Source organism: Boleophthalmus pectinirostris, unplaced genomic scaffold (assembly GCF_026225935.1).
Source record: "Boleophthalmus pectinirostris isolate CB_2022bp ecotype Guang Dong unplaced genomic scaffold, ASM2622593v1 HiC_scaffold_9, whole genome shotgun sequence".
NCBI classification, from domain to species: Eukaryota; Metazoa; Chordata; class Actinopteri; order Gobiiformes; family Gobiidae; genus Boleophthalmus; species Boleophthalmus pectinirostris.
In genome coordinates, this window is record NW_026571541.1 from 34407531 (window position 1) to 34429488 (window position 21958).

Sequence of the window (21958 nt, forward strand, 5' to 3'; positions counted from 1 at the left end):
GGTGAGGTGGTTCTTCTTTAAGACTCCGGAGCAGGGCTGTCAGACCACGCTGCACTGCGCTCTCCAGCCGGGACTCGAACCTCTGAGCGGACGATACTTCTCCAACTGCACCGTCCGAAACTTGTACGCCAAAGCACGAGACGACGCCACGGCCAAGAAACTGTGGGAGCTCAGCGAGAGGATGTGTGGACTGCAGTAGAGTTCAATGAAAATATATGTAAACAGGAAGCAGATCCGGCTCAATTTCAATTTATTTTTGTCTTTGTTTGGAACGTTTTATTTTCATTTTCACACAAAGTAAAAAAAACAACATAAGAATTTTCCCTGAGACGAGTATTAAAATATTACCTTTACAAATGCAATACAGTCCCTCGTTTATCGTGGGGGTTCTGTTCTAAAAAATAACCCGCGATAGGTGAAATCCGCGAAAAAGTAAAAGTATCTGAGTCGTGCAGTTGTGTTTAATCCGTGTGTCATTCATTTTTCAATATAAAACCAAAAATAAGAAAATGAAAAAACAACGGTTATTTGTCTCCAAAGCCAAAATGAATAAACAGATAATGAGCCGTTTTTTTCAGTTTTCGATTTTGTGCTTAAATGAAAAATGGAAAAAATGGATAACGACCGTTTTCCGTTCACATGACTTCTGTGAATGTGATGCCGGACTTTTGCACTGCATACGGACTGAACCAGGACTGATCCAGATCCGGGACCACACCGGGACCAGGGCGGGACCAGGGCGGACTCTTGGCTTTGACTCTGAGCCTCAGCTTCAAGCTCTGGCTCTGCCGTGGGCTCTGAGCCTCCGGTCTGGGTCTGGTGTCTCAGTCTCGGTCTCGTCTCAGTCTGGTCCCCAGTCGGTCTCAGTCTCTCAGTTCCGGTCCAGTCCAGTCTCGGGTCGTCTGGTCTCGGTCTCAGTCTTGGTCTCAGTCTTGGTCTCAGTCTCAGTCTGGTCCCGGTCTGGTCCCGGTCTCAGTCTCGGTCTCAGTCTGGTCCCGGTCTCAGTCTCGGTCTCAGTCCCGGTCTCGTCCCGGCCTGGTCCCAGCCTGGTCCCAGTCTCGGTCTCAGTCTCGGTCTGGTCCCGGTGTAGTCTCGGTCTCAGTCTTGGTCTCAGTCTCGGTCTGGTCCCGGTGTGGTCTCAGTCTTGGTCTCAGTCTCAGTCTGGTCCCGGTCTGGTCCCGGTCTCGGTCCCGGCCTGGTCCCGGCCTGGTCCCGGCCTGGTCCCGGTCTCAGTCCCGGTCTCAGTCTCGGTCTGGTCCCGGCCTGGTCCCGGCCTGGTCCCGGCCTGGTCCCAGTCTGGTCCCGGTCCTGGCCCCCAGTCCCGGTCTCAGTCCCGGTCTCAGTCTCGGTCTGGTCCCGGCCTGGTCCCGGTCTGGTCCCAGTGTGGTCCTGGTCTCAGTCTCGGTCTGGTTCCAGTCTCAGTCTCGGTCTGGTCCCGGTCTCAGTCCCAGTCTGGTCCTGGTCCGGTCTGGTCCCGGACCTGGATCAGTCCTGGTTCAAAAGTTCGGCATCTTAGTTCCGGAAGTCACATAAACGGCCGTTATCTGTTTTTTCCATTTTTCATTTAAACACAAAATCGAAAACTGAAATAAACAAATCATTATCTGTTTTTTCATTTTAGTTTTGGAGACAAATAATGAAGAAAACTGTTGTTTTTTCGTTTACTTATTTTTGGTTTTGTCTTGAAAAACGAATGAATGAATGATACAGGGATTGTGTTAACATTCCTGCATATCTGATTTGACATTGTGCCAGAGAGTCACTGTGGGCGGAGGAAACATGCGGTGAAAACGTGTGGACTTTCCCTGTTGGCTTCAGTGCATCTGCAGAAACACACGCGCCTCCAGACATGTCGTGTTTTCTGATCTGTGGAGGGCTTTTCCTCGCGGCTGCGTACGTTTTCCACGAGATTATAGTGAAAGGAAAAAGATGCACCAGCAACGTCAAACTGCACGGGAAGACGGCCATAGTTACGGGTAATTACGAGTATTTTAACTTTAATTAACGCATTTAAAGACGCACTGTGTAACTTTTAGATGGAATATTTCACAGTAGATCTTATTGCATTAAACGTATCTATAGTTCCTTTTATAAAACTTATTTTAATTGCTCAAAAATGCTCGTGTTACTATTGTGAAAGTAGACTCGCCTCTCTACAGAACTCACCTGTAACTTGATCTGGTGCCTTCAGGGTTCAGAGCAAATTGTGGCTGTTTTTTTAAATGTTTTGAGTTATTTTGGAAGTGTCATTTTTTTTGTTAGTTCGATTGCACTTGTTGCTTTTGTAGTTTTGTCTTGGGTGAGAATCTAAAATGTGAATAATCACGGAAATAAAAAAGGAAAATGAATGAAAAAGCGTCCAAACCTTTGACTGGCAGTGTAAGCGTCTGCCAAACGTCTGTGTCTATAGACGTTTACCTGTCGTCCACATTCACAGGGCATGACTCAGCTGGAATTCCGGTTTCAGGTCTGGATTAACAAATAATAATTATGTAATGATTATATTTCAATGGTAAATTGCTTGAGTTATATTTCTGGGAATCATTATTTACTCTGTGTGCGTTGGGGCGGGACAAGACACGAGATTAAAGACACAAAACGAGACCAGACAAGATTTGGACATGATTTTTAAACAGTGTTGGGGAGTAACAGATTACATGTACCATCCATCCATCCATCCATTTTCGTCCAGCTTATCCGGGGCCGGGTCGAGGGGGCAGCAGCCTAAGCAGGGACTCCCAGACTTCCTTCACTCCAGACACGTCCTCCAGCTCCTCCGGGGGGACCACGAGGTGTTCCCAGACCAGCCGAGACACATAGTCCCTCCAGTGTGTCCTGGGTCTTCCCCGGGGCCTCCTCCCGGTGGGGACATGCCCCGGAACACCTCTCCGAGGGAGGACGTCCAGGAGGCATCCGGAACAGATGCCCGAGCCTCAACTGGCTCCTCTCGACGTGGAGGAGCAGCGGCTCTACTCCGAGCTCCTCCCGTGTGACTGAACTCCTCACTCTGTCTCTAAGGGAGACACCCTGTGGAGGAAACTCATTTTCGAGCGCTTGTATCCGCGATCTTGTCCTTTCGGTCACTACCCAGAGCTCATGACCATAGGTAATCAGAGTACAAATTATGAGTAACTGTATTCGGTAACAGTTACTGTTTCAGTGAGTGGTAATTGGATTACAGTTACTTTGGTGAAATAAATGGATTACACAGAGGGATTTTCCTTTTTTCACATTTTGAGCTATATCCCTTTTTTTTTTTCTCCCCCGGTAATTCCACTCATTCACGGAAACTAAACCAGGTCTATACTAGATCTCAACCAGGTCTAAAACCAGGATTAAAACAGGACTAAAACAGGACTAAAACCAGGACTAAAATAGGACTAAACCAGGACTAAAACAGGACTAAACCAGGACTAAAACAGGACCAAAACAGGACTAAAAGCAGGACTAAAACAGGACTAAACCAGGACTAAAACAGGACTAAACCAGGACTAAAACAGGACCAAAACAGGACTAAAAGCAGGTTTAAACTAGATCTAAATGAGATCTAAACCAGGTCTAAAACCGGTCTAAAACCAGGACTAAACCAGGACTAAACCAAGACTAAACCAGGACTAAAACCAGGACTAAAAAAGGACTAAACAGGACTAAAACCAGGACTAAAACAGGACTAAAACCAGGACTAAAACAGGACTAAAACCAGGACTAAAACAGGACTAAAACAGGACTAAAACCAGGACTAAAACCAGGACTAAAACAGGACTAAAACCAGGACTAAAACAGGACTAAAACCAGGACTAAAACGGGTCTAAAATCAGGACTAAAACAGGACTAAAACAGGATTTAACAGGACTAAATCCTGCTGCGTGGACGTGTTTCCTCGTCTTCTAACAATAATATTTTTAATTTGGTTCAGTAAAGTCTGGGCTTTTCATTTTCTTTTAGCAGACAAAAGTTCTTATGTGAAGATTTCCTCGTCTTTGCTTCTCTACAGCAAATCAAGTAATCCACAGTATTCAGATTACATTACTCACTTTAAGTAATTTAATGGATTACGTTACAAAGTACATTTTGGGATATGTAATCTGTAGGGGAATACATTTTAAAAGTCACCTTCCCAACACTGTTTATGTAACTGACGATAATGTCAGTATATTTGTTTTCATGGTAATAAGTGAGAAAAAAAAGTGTCTTTATTTTAGTTTTCATGGTGTTTCAATGTGTTGATGGAGTTGAAGATTACTGGGAATAAAGTTTGACACACATGATCATCAGTACGAAGCGTGAAGTCCTTTCTTGCGAAGAAAACCAGAGTAGCTACAATTTATAATAACATAATTGTGTAAACTCGGTCCGTTTACAACACACATTAACAAGTTTGAAAATAAAATTACATTTAAAATACACATTTACATCTTGAAAAATGAATTCCAAGTTTCTTAAAACACATTTGCAAATGAAAAACGAAATTTACAAAACGAGAAACATTTGCACAAGCGCAGAGACAAATTTATACATGGCAAAAACACAAACACAAACCCACGAAACAAATGAACAAGAAAGTTTGTGACAGAAGGGTCCGGAGGAAGGAAACGGGGGCAGATTTTTGACATTCAAATGTCTCTTATTCAGAAACTAGAGGAACTATTGAAATAAGTAAAGTATCAGAATGTAGGAAAGAGTTACACTCCAACAGGGTCAAGTTAAACCTGTGATATTCTTTCAAGTTGTTAACAAAAAATTTTAAACTCAGTTACGATGCCAGTTACAGAGGCTAAGTGAAGTACCATCTGAAAGTCTCCTAGACGATGTGAATGCAGCACTGACAGTGATCCCTACCACAACAATCACTGAAACCAATGAGCTGATAAACACTTCAGCAGCAGTGATCCTAGATGTGTAGGGCTATAAGAGCAACCATGGGAGCCATGCGATACGATACCCACCATGGCAAAGACGGTTAGAGGCTAAAATCAAGGAGGCACGGAGAGAAGTGAGCCAACTGTCAGAGGCCCAGAAAGGTGCAATGAAAAAGCAAGTACCCAAGATGTACAGCCAGATCCCCATACCTGAAGCACTCGAAACTGCCAAACAAAGTCTCCAAGCCTTGGCCAGCCGCCTAAAGAGGTACACACGAGATAACGAGGCCAGACGAATAAACCGGCTGTTCGCAACACAACCGGAGAAAGTGTACGCTCAGTGGCAGGGTAATAACACCATAGCAGACCCACCAAGGCTGGAGACTGAGAGGTACTGGAAAGGCATATGGGAAAGGGAGGCATCACATAACACCGATGCACAGTGGCTGGTGGATCTGAGAGAAGACCACAGCAACCTCCCTGAACAGAATCCAGTCACCATCACAGTGGCAGACATCCAGGGAAGAGTCTCAGGTATGAAAAACTGGACCGCACCGGGCCCTGACATGATCCATGCGTACTGGCTAAAGAAGCTCACTGCCCTCCACGAGCGCCTGGCAGCACAAATGAACCAGCTGCTAAGGGATGGGACTCACCCTGAATGGCTCACCCAAGGGCGTACGATCCTGATCCTGAAGGATCCCTCAAAGGGTGCAGTCCCATCCAACTATCGGCCAATAACCTGTCTCTTCACAACATGGAAGCTCATGTCAGGCATCATTGCGGCTAAGATAAGTGGGCACATGGATCAATACATGAGCGCAGCACAGAAGGGCATCGGCAAAAACACCAGGGGAGCCAAACACCAACTCCTGGTTGACTGAACAGTCGCCCGCGACTGCAGAACCCGTAAGACCAACCTGTGCACTGCCTGGATTGATTACAAGAAAGCCTATGACTCAATGCCACACACATGGATCACTGAGTGCTTGGAGCTGTACAATATCAACAGGACTCTAAGGGCGTTCATTGCAAACTCGATGCGGTTGTGGAAAACCACCTTTGAAGCCAAGGGGAAGCCACTTGCACAAGTGTCCATCAAATGTGGCATATACCAAGGAGACTCACTGTCCCCACTACTGTTCTGCACAGGTCTGAACACCTCAGGCAAATCACTGATCGCACTGGCTATGGATACCGACTCAGAAACGGGGCCACCATCAGTCACCTCCTCTACATGGATGACATCAAGCTGTACGCTAAGAGTGAGCGAGACATCGACTCACTGATCCACACCACCAGGATCTACAGTACAGACATTGGGATGTCATTCGGGCTTGAGAAATGTAGCAGGATGGTGACAAAGAGAGGGAAGGTCGTCCACACAGAGGGGGTGTCACTCCCAGAGGGAACAATAGCAGACGTTGAGGACAGTTACAAGTACCTTGGTATCCCAGATCAGATACCCTGCAGGAATCGTAAGCTGGCCAAAGGAGGAGATACAGACCACAGATGTTAAGACACGAAAGCTCCTGACCTGCATGGAGAGTTCCATCCCAAATCCAGCACCCTGTAACCCCCAAACTGGAAGAGACTACAGCAGATACTGGGAAAAACAACAGAACATCTCAGTCCAGAAAAGTATATATATATATATATATATATATATATTTCAATGTTCTTCTAAGCAGAGAAGGCCCCGTATTGAAATAAACGCTAGATAGATAGATTTTAGTTTTTAAAGCCACACTGTGTAACATTCCTGGCCATAACTCGTGTGATTTTCCTTCCTCGTCTCAGGCAGTAACACGGGGATCGGGAAGAGGACGGCGGTGGACTTGGCCAGACGCGGCGCTCGGGTGATCATGGCGTGTCGGAGCAGAGAGAGAGGAGAGGCGGCCGTGTCCGACGTCAAGAAGGTCTCAAAATATTCACTCACCTCATTCACTCACCTGCCTGTTTCCATGGAGATGTCACTGCTCTGCTTTTAATGTTCCACAGTGTGACATTAAACATCTCTGCCTCACATTTATTCAATTACACGAGGCTGCACACTGCAAAAAGTAATATCTAGATAAGTTAAAATGGCTTAAAATAAGAACATTTGACTTTATTTGAGTCGATTCAACTTGACAAGTCAAATTATCTACAAGCAACAATAGATTTTGTTTCTTATTTTCAGTGCAGCAAGATGTATTTTCATATTTTAAGAACTAAAAGTCTTGTTCCATGACAGATCATTTTGCTTGTCAAGTGAAATTTACTCAAATTTTAATACAACTTTTTCACTCTCTATCACTCTCTCACTCCCCCTCACTCTTTCTCTCTGTCTCCCTCTCTCTTTCTATCCATCTCTCTATATCCCTTTCTATCCTCCTCTCCCTCTCTCTTTTTCATAATCAAACATTCTAATTCTTTAACTCCTTCGTTCTTTAATTCTCTCGCTTTGGGAAATCCTAAAGTGTGTGTGAGAAGACGACATAAACTTATTCACTCTTCATCTCTCTCTCTTTTTCTTTTTCTTTCTCCCTCTTTTTCAGTGAGGTTTTTGTCTCTCTGTCTCTCTCTGTGCTCTCAGTTTGTGTAAACGTGTTTGCAGAAGAACACTGATGCTCTCCAGGTCACTCGAGCAGGATCCAGGAGACGTGTTTCACTTTTTATCTCGTCTTTTTCCTCTCGTGTTCCTCTGTCACTTCGGTTGAACCTGTGTTGTGTTCTGCTCCAGGAGAGTGGAAGCTCAAACGTCGTCTTCATGCCTTTGGATTTGTCCAGTCTGAAGTCCGTCCGAGACTTCGCCGAAAACTTCCTCAAATCCGAACCGAGACTGGACCTTCTCATCAACAACGCAGGTCAGACTCTCACACACTCACTATTCTGCCGTCTCAATGTGGGATTTGTATTGTGTTTTCATGTATTTTTTCATTATTCATTATGTTTGTAATCGTTGAACTGTCTCTTAGGCTGCGTTCAGACTGCAGGGTTTAATGCTCAATTCAGATTTTTTTGTCAAATCAGATTTTTTCTCGAGGTTGTTCACATTTCCAACTAATTGTGACTTGTATGTGACTCCAGTCTGAACTTTAAACGCCCCAAAAGTGTCCCGCATGTGCACTGGAGCGAGTGTGTTCAGGGTTTACAGAAGTTGCCTAAAGATGGACGCAGCATTGAGCACCTGGAGATTTTAAAGTCGCTGTCGTACCGAAGCAGAACATGAACAACTTATTTGTTTAAAGGAGGAGACTGAGAAAGAGAAGAATCCGTGCGTCATTTGTTCATTCGTTTTTCAATATAAAACCAAAAATAAGAAAATGTAAAAACAACAGTTTTCTTCTTTATTTGTCTCCCAAACCAAAATGAAAAAACAGATAAAGATTATTTTTTTCAGTTTTCGATTTTGTGTTTAAATGAAAAATGGAAAAAAAACGATAATGGCCGTTTCCTGTTTACGTGACTTCCGTGACTGTGATGCTGGACTTTTGCACTGCATACGGACTGATTGATTGATTGCATTTATATAGCGCCTTTCAAGACTGAACCAAGACTGAGATCAGAACTGAAAACGAGACCAGACTGGGACCAAACCCGAGGCTCAGAGCCCACAGCAGAGCCGGAGCTTGAAGCTGAGGCTTGGACCCCGCGGAGACTCAGAGTCAAAGCTCGGAGTCCGCCCTGGTCCCAGTCTGGTCCCGGTGTGGTCCCGGACCTGGATCAGTCCTGGTTCAGTCCGAATGCAGCACAAAAGTCCGACATCGCAGTCACGTAAGTCACGTAAACGGGAATTCTTCATTTAAACACAAAATCGAAAACTTGAAAAAACAAATCGTTATCCGTTTTTTCATTTTGGTTTTGGAGACAAATAATGAAGAAAACTGTTGTGTTTTCGTTTTCTTATTTTTGGTTTTATATTGAAAAACTAATGAACAAATGACACACGGATTGACAAGGACGAGGTTTTTGATCGTGGTGTTTTGTGGGGGCAGTGGCAACAACATCCGTAGAAAGAAACGTGTGACGAGAATAATGTTTGTGTACATTTGTGACGTGTAGGTGGGATGAATGTGACCTGGCCGTTCACACTGAAGTTGCATGTCAAAAGATCGGATATGTATCGGTTTTAGGACCACATATCCAAGTGTCCTGGGTCACATTTGAAAAAATCAAATCTGTGTCGTTCAGACTGTCATCAAAAGATCAGATACAGGAACATAAGGGCCAAAAAATCGGATTTGGGTCACTTCAGGCTGCAGTCTGAAGGTAGACTAAGTGTCAGGCTCCTGGAAATATCACCACCGTGTATCGAGTGAATGAATAATGCTCCATAAAGCGTCTTTGAGTGTCCAGAAAAGCGCTGTATAAAACTGATGCATTATTATTAGTATTATTCAAGTACTAATCAGGCCTGGGCCTTGCTTAACTTCTCAGATCTAACGAGATCAGGCTTTTGACAAACTGGTATTTTCTATTCCCATGTGGATTTATATCTGTGTAATCCCTCAGTGGTCCAGGTAGATTCCAGGGTGGTCCATGGGTGTATAGTAGGGATGTAACAATAAGCGAAATATCGTGATATTGTATCGTCAAAAGTCACAATAATATCGTGGACTGTCACAATATATTGAATCACAAGTTCTTTTGCTTAAATCCATGGTTTTATAGCAGTAACAGCTTATAAACATCAGGAACTACATATCCCATGATTCATTTCAGTGCAGACAACATGAAGAAATATGTTTTTTACTTGAATTCTTGGGATTATTATGGAAATAATTCACACCAAAATCTTGTCATGATATTTTAAAAGCAAAAAAAGTGTCCTATCTACATTTACCAGTGACTTATATTTGAGTGTGACTTATATATTACAATTTTCAGACTGACAGCCGCAAGAGGCTCTAGGCTTGTGTATCAGTTTTCTGCACATTTCTTGCAGAAAGAGCCGCTGTCCTGCTGCAAGTCATAAAAATATGCAGCAGAAAACATTAATCGAGCAGCAGAAAGAAAGGTTGGAGTGAGTGAGAAACTCGTAAGGGACTGACAGAAAGCGGAGATGGAGAACACAGCCTCATGGCAACTGGGCGAGTAATTGGATGGATGGACAAAGTCTGGACTTCAGTGAGAATCGAAGTTGCGTGGAGGATGAGGATGAAGAATTCAATGGATTCAATGGATTTAGTGATTTGGAGTGAGATGGAGAGTTTGGTAAACTTGTTCTGTTGTTTATGTTATATTTATCTGAAGAACTGTTCATATGTGACGTTATCAGTCTGTTGTTCTCTCTTCTATTGTTTTTACTAAAACTTGCCTTTCAAAATAAAATGTAGGTTCCTGGTCCCTGATTTTATAAAATATATTTCCCCCAAAAAGTAAGACTTATAGCCTGAAAAATACAGTACAGTAGCTTCTTCAGAATATCGCAATGAATATCGTACCTTGAGATGCATATCGTGATAATATCGTACGGGGAGATTTGGATATTGTTACATCCCTAGCGTATAGTATAGTCCAGGGGTGCTCAATACGTCGATCGCGATCTACCAGTCGATCGCCAAGGTCGTGTGGGTAGATCGCCGTGTCTCGTCTCAGACTCGTGTTTGGACTCGGTCTTGTCTCTCACTCGAGGTCTGACACTCAACAAGTGTGATCATATTTCATTCCGGCCGCTGCTGTTGGTAATAAACTTGTAGCGGGTGCAGGAGCGTGTGGGGCGTCTCAGTGCAGCCTGTGCGCTCATTTGAAACCCGCGGAGACTCTACGGCGCATCACAAACACACACGCTCCCTACGCACGGCTCGTCTGCGACAGCGTGTGCCCTCGTGTACCAGCGTGCATCACAGGGCAGGTTCAACTTCCTAAACATCCTACCTGTTCATCTGCCTCACGTCAGCACGCCGCCCCTCGCCTTTTCACGCTCTCGCTCCTTCCTGCGTACAGCGAACACAAGCCCCTCCCACAGTGCGGCTGATTAGAAGAGCAAGACCAAACGTGAAGCAAAAACCAGTCTAAATTTGTGTTCCAGTGTTGGCACAAAGCAGGTCTACAGCATAGAGCGGATCTACAGAACAGACCTACTGCCACATTTGGCTGAAGTTTGTCTAACAAAAGTGCACAAATGCATCTGTGTTTGTCACGATGTGTGTTTGGTTTGGTAAACGTGCAGAAGCTGGTAAATATCACTGCAAAACCAGAAAAGAATGTAACTCCAGTTTGGAACTTTAAAAAACAGGTTTAAAAATCTTCCTTCACTTTTTTCACAGTTTTGTGTAAAGTGCCAGAGGAAGTTCTCTTAAAGAAGAGGTTCTCAAACTGTGGGTGAGGGTCCAGAAAAGGGGCACAGAGTGTTTCAGTGCAGTTTGTTTGGCTTTGTATTAGGTAGATCTTTATGACTTGGTCATTTTGTAAGTAGCTCACATGCTGAAAAAGTGTGAACACCCCGGGTATAGTCTATGTGCTCTTTTATTTGTTCTGATACAGCTAAAGCTTTTCAGGAAAGATTCATCCTGTATTAATATTGGATACCTCCTCCAATGAGTATTTAAGTACTACTTTTAGTTGATTAGTATCTGATTTTTGTTACTTTTGACCGACTAAGAATGCTTTGTCACTGTTTGTCTTCAAGATTCTTCTGTAATTATAGAGATATTAATCACAAACCAGTCCAGTCTCTTTGTGCAGTCAGGGGTGAGACGGGCTGCTTTATTTCATGACACACACTCGCCCTCTGCCCTGCTTCTGCCACAGCCAAACACAATCCTGCTCAGCCCAGTGCTTTGTCTGGTTAAAGTTGTGTAACCTGTATTCACCTGGTTCTGTCATCAGGATCAACAGTGTTGAGCTGGGCTGTATTATGCATCTGTCGTTTGCTCTGTATAGACCGAGACCCTGCCCATCTGCCCTGTTTGAAATCTTTCTTGCAAACCATCTAGTGTATAGGTGAGTTTCAGCTGATGTCATTGTTATTAAAAGCCCGCGTTGCTGCTGGGAAATATTTTGGTCAGAAACAAGAAACAGGATAACGGTCAAACACAGTGCGTAACCTCGCGTATTTATCCCCGATAATGGTAAATTCCTGCTGCATTATCGGATGCACAAATAGAAGCGCGGCAGAAGGAAAACGTCTTTTTCGTATTCCGAGTGAAAAGAACCGCTAACGGTGAATTAAACGGCTTTCAAACATTCGCAGAGCAAACGTAGAAGATCCTAACAAACCGTGGACTCCAACAAGTTCAACAACACATCGAGACTCTTGGAGGTTTTCATCTTTTCTGCTGTGAATGGCCCAGGAGTTTCCACCAAGTCATTGTGGATATCGTCAAAGTGAATATTTGTCCAGGTAGTTGGCGATTCCGACCAGAAATTTGGTTTGGTCCACCTTTTGTCGGGGTTGAAAAGGGTGATTTGTCGTCCGTCGATGCTTATGACCAATTTCTGGTCAAATGGTCTTGGGTCCTCTGCCGTTAGAGTGGATAAATAACCGGGATCAATACCCTTTGCGTGCTTTCTCGCTCCGTACGTCATGTTAAATTAGTGTTTATTGCCGCTGACCAAAATAATTCCCAGCATGCAACGCGCGCTTTTGTCAAAAATGAAACTTGCCTATTCCGATTCCTGACCAAGTCACTGGAGAGAAATGAAACTGAGTGAAGGCACTAGGTGGCACCAGACTGGCTAGGATTCTGTCTGGACGACTGGAGGATTTTACACACAATAATAAATAAGCTCTCTGTCTGTCCTCCTGCAGGTGTGTACAGTGATGGCCGCACTGAGGACGGCTTCGGGATGATGTTTGGCGTGAACCACTTGGGCCACTTCCTGTTGACAAACCTGCTCCTGCCTCCGCTGAAGGAGAGCGCCCCCTCCAGGGTGATCAACGTGTCGTCTGCGGCCCACAATGTTGGACTCATCGACTTTGACTGTCTGAACAAACACAGGACTCTGCGTCTGGGCTCCACCACCTCAGACCTGGTGAAGATCTACGCTGCCAGTAAACTGTGCAATGTGCTGTTTACTCACGAACTCCACAAGAGACTTCAGGGGACCAACGTGACCTGCTTCTCTCTGCACCCAGGTCAGTGGGACAGGAAAAACTCTCTCTGTAACTTATGTTATTAGGTTCTTTTTCAGACCAAGAGTTTGTTTTCATACCTGGCTCCCTGCGCACTTCCTCATGAGTCACGTAATGTTGCTGTGACGTGTCTGTTCAGCTGATTTATACACGTTTTGGTGCTGTCTTCCTACTGGTGGAGGCTCTCACACACCTGGGATACTGTCCTGAGGAAGTTGAACTACAGATGGCGCTGTCGACCTGCCTCCTCCGGTAGGAAGACGGCACCAAAACCTGTTTAAATCAACTGACTGAACACGTCACAGCAACATCACGTGACTCTGAGGAAGAGCGCGAATGAGCAGTCGGAACTGTCAGGTTTGAAAACAAACTCTTGGTCTGAAAAAAGAACCTTATAACATAAGTTATCGGAAGACCAGATGAACCTCATTGGACTCTCTCTGTAACTGCTGCAGTCAGTTTTTATTTTGCTATTTTGTCCGTAAATCAAAAATTCTGAATTTCCCTCAGGATTAAAAACGCATCTGTCTATATGAACATTAACAGCAGACAAATCAGGCACCTTCTTTCCCCATAGTTGCTTATGTTAGCAACAGTTTTAATTGACAGCGTTGCCAGGGAATAGATAGGGAAGTCGATAAAGGAATTATCGTGACAGGCCTTCTCATTATGTCCATTCAAATTGAAAAGTTAAAGGTGCATTGTGTAACTTTTCAATGGCTTGTTTCTATGGATATGTCATTGCTCTGCCTGGAATGTTTCACAGTATGACATTAAACAGTTCTATCCATCCATCCATACATCCATTTTCTTCCACTTATCTGGGGATCCCGAGTCATTCCCTGGCCAGCCCAGAGACATAGTCCCTCCAGCGTGTCCTGGGTCTTCCCCAGGGCCTCTTCCATGCCCAGAACACCTCCCGAAGGAGACGCTCAGGAGGCATCCGGAACAGATGCTCGAGCCTCAACTGACTCCTCTTGACATGAAGCTCGAGCTCCCCCCGTGTGACTGAGCTCCTCACCCTATCTCTAAGGGAGCGCCCAGACACCCTGCGGAGGAAACTCATTTTGGCCGCTTGTATCCGTGATCTCGTCCTTTCGGTCATTACCCGGAGCTCATGACCATAGGTGAGGGGAGGAACGGAGACTGACAGTAAACCGAGAGCCTTTCGACTCAGCTCCCTCTTCACCACAACGGTCCGATACAGCGACCTCATCACTTCCGACGCTGCATCGATCCACCTGTCAATCTCACGTTCCGTCCTCCCCTCACTCGTGAACAAGACTCCGAGATACTTGAACTGCTGCACTTGAGGCAGGGACTCTCCTCCCACCCGGAGAGGGCAAGCCACCTTTTTCCGGTCGAGAACCATGGCCTCAGACTTGGAAGAGCTGATCCTCATCCCAGCCGCTTCACGCCCCAGTGCAACATCATCAACAACATCATCCGCGGACAGCAGAGATGATCCTGTGGTCCCCAAACCTGACCCCCTCCGACCCCTGACTGCGCCTAGAAATTCTGTCCATAAACACAATGAACAGAACCGGTGATGAACAGATCTACTTTACATTTATTCAATGACAGGTGGTTTTACAGCTCAAAAACACGTAGAAAAACAGGCATTCTGACTGTGAGCGGCATTGTCTCTCCACAGACCTGACCTGTAACTTGGTCCGGTTTGGTCTCCATGAAGATAGAAAGGTTTAATGCCATACTACGAAACATTCCAGACAATAGAGAAAAGCATTTGACAAGCCCTCCACCTGAAAAGTTACACGATGCGCCTTTAGTCTTTGCAGATCCCCAATTGTATTTTCCATTTTGTTTTTCCAGGTGCCATAAATACGGAATTCGATCGAAACTTCCCCCTAAGCATACTCATCATTTTTGGTCTGGTGAGGTGGTTCTTCTTTAAGACTCCGGAGCAGGGCTGTCAGACCACGCTGCACTGCGCTCTCCAGCCGGGACTCGAACCTCTGAGCGGACGATACTTCTCCAACTGCACCGTCCGAAACGTGTACGCCAAAGCACGAGACGACGCCACGGCCAAGAAACTGTGGGAGCTCAGCGAGAGGATGTGTGGACTGCAGTAGAGTTCAATGAAAATATATGTAAACAGGCTTTTCCCACAAAGTAAAACAAAAAACAACAAAAAAAACAGTGGCGGTAGAGTGGTCCCTCGTTTATCGCAGGGGGTAAAAATAACCCGCAATAAAGGCTTTGCACCGTCACGTGACCCCTATAGCAACGGTACCTACGCCGCTATGACACTGGGAACGCTGTGTCATTGACTTCAGCAGCATCGGAGAAACTTGGGCAGGTTTTGTTGTGTATTTGGTTGTTCTAGACGCTCTGAAAGGGGTATAACGATTTCTTTCTTCACTGTTCCTCTGGAAATGACTCATCAGGAGCTCAAACAAGGGAATTATCGAAAAAAAAGACGGGAATTATGTCTAGAGAACATAAACCGCAAAGAGATTTCCTATGGTACCGTCAAGACACACTCACGTCACTTTCATCAAGGTATTTGCTATTTAAATTGATCATAGTTTATTTCATGAGAGAAGCAGATTTTCTGGACTAAAATTTTAAAAGAAAACATTTGCAGTGTGAGCGGCAGTAGAAACTGTATCTTCCAGCACATATAAACATGTCACTCGTCGTAGGACCCATGTTTTCTTTATTGACTTGTTTATCCACAACTATGTCTTCTAGAATTAATCACTTTTTGCGAGTGGATCTTTCTAACATTCGCGAGGATCTTTTCATGACCGATTCTTTCGAGGTTCGGCTCACAGACTCTTCGACTCGTGCGTCCATGTTGATCAGAGGAGCCCAGTGTGGGTTCGTTGAATCGTAAACTAGTGCGGGTTTTCCTGGATAAATTAATGAAATTTTAGTTCAGTAAATGTGCTTCTTTCATTAAATAAGCTATGAAACAATTTAAATAGCAAATACCTTGATGAAACTTCGGGTGTCTTGATGGTACCAGAGGAAATCTCTTCGCGGTTTATTTTTGCTGCTATAATCCGCGTCTTTTTTTGATAATTCCCTTGTTTGAGCTCCATGATGAGTAATTTACAGAGGAACAGTGAAGAAACAATTCATTTTATCCCATTCAGAGCGTCTAGAAGAACCAAATACACAACAAAACCTGCCCATGTTTCTCCGATGCTGCTGAAGTCAGTGACATAGCGTGCTCAGTGTCATGGCGGCATAGTTACCGTTGCTATAGGGGTCACGTGATGGTGCAAAGCCTCTATAGGTGAAATTACATTTTACAATTATTATTATATCTGTTTTAAGTCTGTAAAACCCCTCAGCACACAGTTTGTACACTTTTGTATTGAGTTTTAAGAAACAAATGTTGGTAACACTTTATAATAACTACACCTTATTTAGCCTTAATAAAGCATGAATGAAGACTTAATTAATAATGAACAAAGACTTAATTAATAATGATTCATGCTTAGTCACTACTTAATTACTACCTTAATTAGCACTTGCACTTAATTTGCCTGTGCTGTAAATCATAATAAACTCATAATTATTTCATACTTAATTACTCATGAACTAACCATTTGAGCATTTATTAATCATTAGTAAACTATGAGATAATGATTTACTAATAATGCAATGCAATGATAATTCAGGCTGCTGTTATCTGTTAGTTAAGTCTTTTCTAAAGTGAAGACTAATTATGCTTTATTAATCATTTACTAAGCATGAATCATTATTAATTAAATCTTTGTTCATTATTAATTAAGTCTTTGTTCATGCTTTATTAAGGCTAAGTAAGGTGTAGTTATTATAAAGTGTTACCCAAATGTTAATACGAACATTTTAAGACCAAAATAACAAGGCTCACTGCAACAGAAAGAGACAATGTTCCAGTTTAAGTCAATGAGAAGAGCCGGAAAAGCCCACGTGCAAACTTCCTATTTGGATTATATACAGTTTATGTTTATGACCACAAGTGCCCCACTGTGTTTTTTAACTCCATACACCTTCACTAAAAATGATTTGGTTATTTTCATCCCTGGAATTGCCCATTTTTACTGAACATAAAGTCAAAAAAACATGTGTAAATGAAACAAAACTTGACTCCAGGTTTGTTTTTTTTCAAGGTAACAGTTTTATAACATGACTTAAATCTCACATGAGTCTATTTTGCATAATATCGGACTTTAAAAATGTTGAAATGGAACCAATCATTCACCATTCACCAGATTATCTTGTGATTTTTTTTTTCTTGGGCTTGTTTTATTTCCTGATGTAAATAGTTTTCATTTTCTTTGTAATGTCTCAGATCTGTCTTGTGTGTGTGTTGTGGTTTTGGTTTAAAGTTTTTTTAATGTCAGTATTGTGGTATTGTCTAAGTTAATGTTTTACCTGGTTTAAGACAATGGACGAAATACTGAAAATAGAGATTACAAGGGTGTAGTTTTGCATAGGGACGGTGGGGACGTGTCACAATCAATATTTGGGGAAGACAAAATAGTCCCTACCAATATTTGCCATTTTATTTTAATAAACAAAAATATAAATGTATTATGATATTTGTCCAAACTCATTATTATTAATCGAACATGTTTTAGTTCACATTTAGATGGCGTGAGTGAAGACGCTGCACCAAACTTTGAATTAAACTTTTCAGAAGGAACTTACTCGGCTTCATCTTCGGTTAAAATTGCAAACTTATTACGAGGCGCCGCGGAAAAAGAGCGGCTTTCATAGTGTGACCGTATTTGCGTTTGTCAAAACCAGGACACCGTACGGGGGGAGGGAGGTGGGGCCTCGTCATCGACATTGAGCGACTCTCACCTGGCAACGCTTTTAATGTTTTTCGGTGTCCTGGTGAGTTTTGAGGTCCCTGACACCGCCACTGGACATTGAAACATGTGCTGCTTTTTACACTGTGCACATGGACTCACATTTGTCTCGACCAGGATGGAAAGTGGGGAATTTCTTGTACAAGTCATCGTTAAATGCGCATTTGTGCTTCGGCATGTTGCAGACTGACCGACTGTTTGTGTGTGCTCGCTCCTTCTGAGTTACAGACGCTACGAGAGACGCTCAGTTTAATGGCCCAATTAAAGGTGATGAAAACCCGGACATTTGCATTACTTTATAAAAAACAAACAAACAAAAAAAAAAAAAAAACGGATGGCCAGGACAAGATGCGAAAAACGGACATGTCTGGGGAAAAACTGATATTTGGTCACCCTAGGCCAGGGGTGTCAAACATACGGCCTGGGGGCTGGATCCGGCCCTCCAAGACCTTTAATCTGGCCCTCGGCTGATTTTCTACAAAAATATTTTAATTATATTTTCTATTAAAATATTGTTAATTTTCTGTGGTGTTTATCACAGCAGCGTCTCCAGCGTCTCTGTACGTGGCCCCTCCCACCAGAGCAGCACAAATGAAGACTTGTCTCTTTCCAAACGCTCTTAAAGGACGATCGTTTTGACTGTTGACCGTGACACCCTCATCAGAAAAATGTCCAACATGAGAAAAGTGGAGCCGAGTGCAGGATTTTCCAAGAATATATTTTTCTTCAGGTTGTTCATAATATTATAATATTTTGTAAAAGAAAGACTTCATCAATTAAAAATAGATTTCTGTAATAGATTTGTGTTTCTCTGCACAAATATTTGAACTTATTGCTGTTTTTGGAGTATATATGACATGAGTTTTCTGATCCAGCCCCTTTGGGATCAAAGTAGGTTGGATACGACCCCTGGACCAAAATGAGTTTGACACCCCTGCCCTGGACGATCACCACAAGTGCACCTCCCAAACAGAGCCCTACTCCTGCGCTGTGAGACCCCGACTCTACTGACAATATTCCATGGAAAAATGTACGGACATGACCTCAAGAGAGAAACAATAATCATAAACATACTGCATACACATTGTAAAGAACAGAAAAGCGCATTCTCGAAAAGGAGCGGGAAGAAGACAAAACGTATACAACCCACCCCTGTTCATGACATAGTTTCAAAATTGATATGGTTTCTTATGCGCATTGATCAAGGAACTTTACAAATATTTACATATAACAGAATAATTTCATGCTGTGGTCTTGCAAACTAATAATAATGATAAAGAAGGCACAGGAGTTTATCGTTTATCAGGTCTTCATGGTCAGATTGTGTGAAAACAAACCTCAGATTAAAGCCTAATGTGAGTAAAAAAGCTTCAGACAGAGCAGTGCTTCATTAATGTTGATTATCTGTGAACAAAAGCTTTTATAGGTCATATTTGGCCAATAAAAGAGACTAGACTAGAGTTCAGGTTGTATCTGGTTTAACCCTTCACCCACAAACACAGAGAGCCGTTCTCTGCACAGTCCACATTGTGCAATTTACTGTACAAACCTGCCAACATTATGTAACAATATTTTCATTGCTGCACAAAACATTAAACAACATGCATAAAAAAAATAAAAGTAAACAGTTCACATTTAAAAGGGAGATTCAAAGCTCTAATTTAAAGGTAAAAATTTTTAAATTAGAAAAAAAAAAAAAAAGAAAAAAAAAAAAAAAAGAACATTAGAACATGGCTTAAAAGTTTCAAGTCTTAATGTAAACTTGGTTCTAGTCCTGGTTTCAAATCCTGGTTTAGTCTAGGTTTGGTCCATTGTTTATTCCTGGTTTAGTCCAGATTTAGTCCAGGTTTAGTCTTGGTTTAGTCCATTGTTTAGTCTAGATTTAGTCCTGGTTTAGTCCATCTTTAATCCAGGTTTAGTCCATTGTTTAGCCTTGGTTTAGTCCTGGTTTATTCCTGGTTTAGTCCAGATTTAGTCCAGGTTTAGTCTTGGTTTAGTCCATTGTTTAGTCTAGATTTAGTCCTGGTTTAGTCCATCTTTAATCCAGGTTTAGTCCATTGTTTAGCCTTTTAGTCCTGGTTTATTCCTGGTTTAGTCCAGATTTAGTCCAGGTTTAGTCTTGGTTTAGTCCATTGTTTAGTCTAGATTTAGTCCTGGTTTAGTCCATCTTTAATCCAGGTTTAGTCCATTGTTTAGCCTTGGTTTAGTCCTGGTTTAATCCTGGTTTAGTCCAGGTTTAGTTCAGGTTAAATCCTGGTTTAGTCCTGGTTTAGTCAAGGTTTAGGTTTAGCAATGGGCCCTTTATACGTTATCTATATAAATGGCTCCCTCTTGTGGTCGTACGAGTTATTGCTTAAAGTAGTACTGCTGCTTCAAGGTACTGAATACAGTTCACATATAAACTCGAATTTTGCCAGTTCATACATTTATATATCGGTTTTTACCTGTTTAATCTGTACAAATATTTAATTAAGTTTAAACTGAGTTTTATTTTCCATTTTAGAGTTTAGAGTTTGTTGGAATTGATTCACGGTTTATCCAAAACGTAAATTTTAGCTTCAATAATTCTGTCCTACTGTAGAAAATTATTGGCTTTAGTTTCCTTAATCACTCTCTGATTCCAGGTACTGTCTTCAACGTAATAGATTAATGAAACAATTATCAAATCCAGTTTAAATAAGTGTAAAATCAGGACTGAACAGAATATAAATGTGGTGAAATAAACTCAACTCACTTTCGTTCGACTCCACAAATACGACTTTGTCCAGGGTGGATTTTCTACAGGCCTACTTTTAACTTGGAGTGAAAAAGATGTTTTGAAAGTGTTTTTTTTATGGTTACAGATTAGTTACACACTGATAAGTTCACTCATTATAAAAGAGATTTTGCAACACAACACAACAGTTTCCATTATGGCAAAAGATTAAATCAAGTCAGCAGACAAAGTTACGTCTTCTCTTATTCAAAATACTTACCTAACTCTTTTTTTTCCCCTCAATATCAGTCTGTTGCTGCAGTCTGAAAAGTAAACTTAAAGGTGTTTCTATGGTTACTGCTCTGCCTGGAATGTTCCACAGTGTGACATTAAACAGTTCAAACTTATATTTATTCAATTACAGGTGGTTTTATAGCTCAAAAATACGTAGAAAAACAGATATTCTGAGTGTGAGTGGGGTCGCCTCTCCACAGATCTGACCTATAACTTGTATGGATTAGTCTCCATGAAGATAGAAAGGTTTAATACCATACTGTAAAACATTCCATACAAAGCAACAACATCTCTATGGAGAAAAGCATTTGATAGACAGTGGACTTTTAAAGTCACAGTATGTAACTTTATAGTAAAATAAATAAAAGCATTATTATTACTTATGTACTTTAAATTTTAAAATATTAGTTTGCTTTTATTACTATATATACTACTGTATACTATATATATACTATAACAACAACAGCTACAACAACAACACTCAACACAACACAACAACAAACACACAACAACAAAAACAACACTAACAACACTAACAACAACAACACTAACAACACAACAACAACACAACACACAACAACACACAACAACAACAACAACACAACAACACAACAACAGCAAACACAACAACAACAACAACAACAACAACACTAACAACACAACAACACAACAACAACAACAACACACTAACAACACAACAACAACAACAACACAACACAACAACACTAACAACAGCAACACAACACACTAACAACAAGCAACAACAACAACACTAACAACAGCAACAACAACAACAACAACAACAACAACACAACAACAAACACAACAAACACTAACAACAACAACAAGCAACAACAACAACAACAACAACACTAACAACAACAACAACAAGCAAACAACAACACTAACAAACAACAACAACAACAACAACAACACAACACTAACAACAACACTAACAACACTAACAACAACAACAACAACAACAACACTAACAACAACACTAACAACAACAACAACAACAACACTAACAACAGCAACAACAACACCAACAACAACAACAGTGAGTGCGTATACATGCACATCAATAACCCGGTTATGATCGGGTTTTTTGAGTATCCCGGTTTCTTGATGGTGCATGTAACCCGGTTTCAGTAACCCGGTTATGGCAGTATCCCGGTTATTAGAAACCGGGTTACTGTAGCTGGTTTATTCCGAT

At 42.2% G+C, this 21958-nt stretch overlaps 1 protein-coding gene and 1 long non-coding RNA gene across 3 annotated transcripts in view; both read left to right on the plus strand.

The window, feature by feature from the left end:
• LOC110171932 (dehydrogenase/reductase SDR family member 13-like) overlaps positions 1 to 15158 on the plus strand; it is a 43524-nt gene extending 28366 nt beyond the window's left edge. Inside the window, exons 1-5 of one of the 2 annotated variants that reach the window (XM_055166757.1) lie at positions 1597 to 1976; positions 6660 to 6778; positions 7585 to 7708; positions 12598 to 12924; positions 14755 to 15154. In XM_055166757.1, the coding sequence (XP_055022732.1) occupies positions 1850 to 1976; positions 6660 to 6778; positions 7585 to 7708; positions 12598 to 12924; positions 14755 to 15014 (957 nt within the window). In that variant the 5' untranslated portion in view covers positions 1597 to 1849 and the 3' untranslated portion in view covers positions 15015 to 15154. Of the gene's footprint in view, positions 1 to 1596; positions 1977 to 6659; positions 6779 to 7584; positions 7709 to 12597; positions 12925 to 14754 lie in introns of those variants that run through there. The other variant, XM_055166758.1, reaches the window with a different exon arrangement.
• On the plus strand, positions 3051 to 4277 carry LOC129412637 (uncharacterized). The gene is made up of 2 exons (XR_008633771.1): positions 3051 to 3299; positions 3658 to 4277. It is a non-coding gene; the product is annotated as an uncharacterized LOC129412637 (long non-coding RNA).
• Positions 15159 to 21958: the final 6800 nt, after the last annotated feature.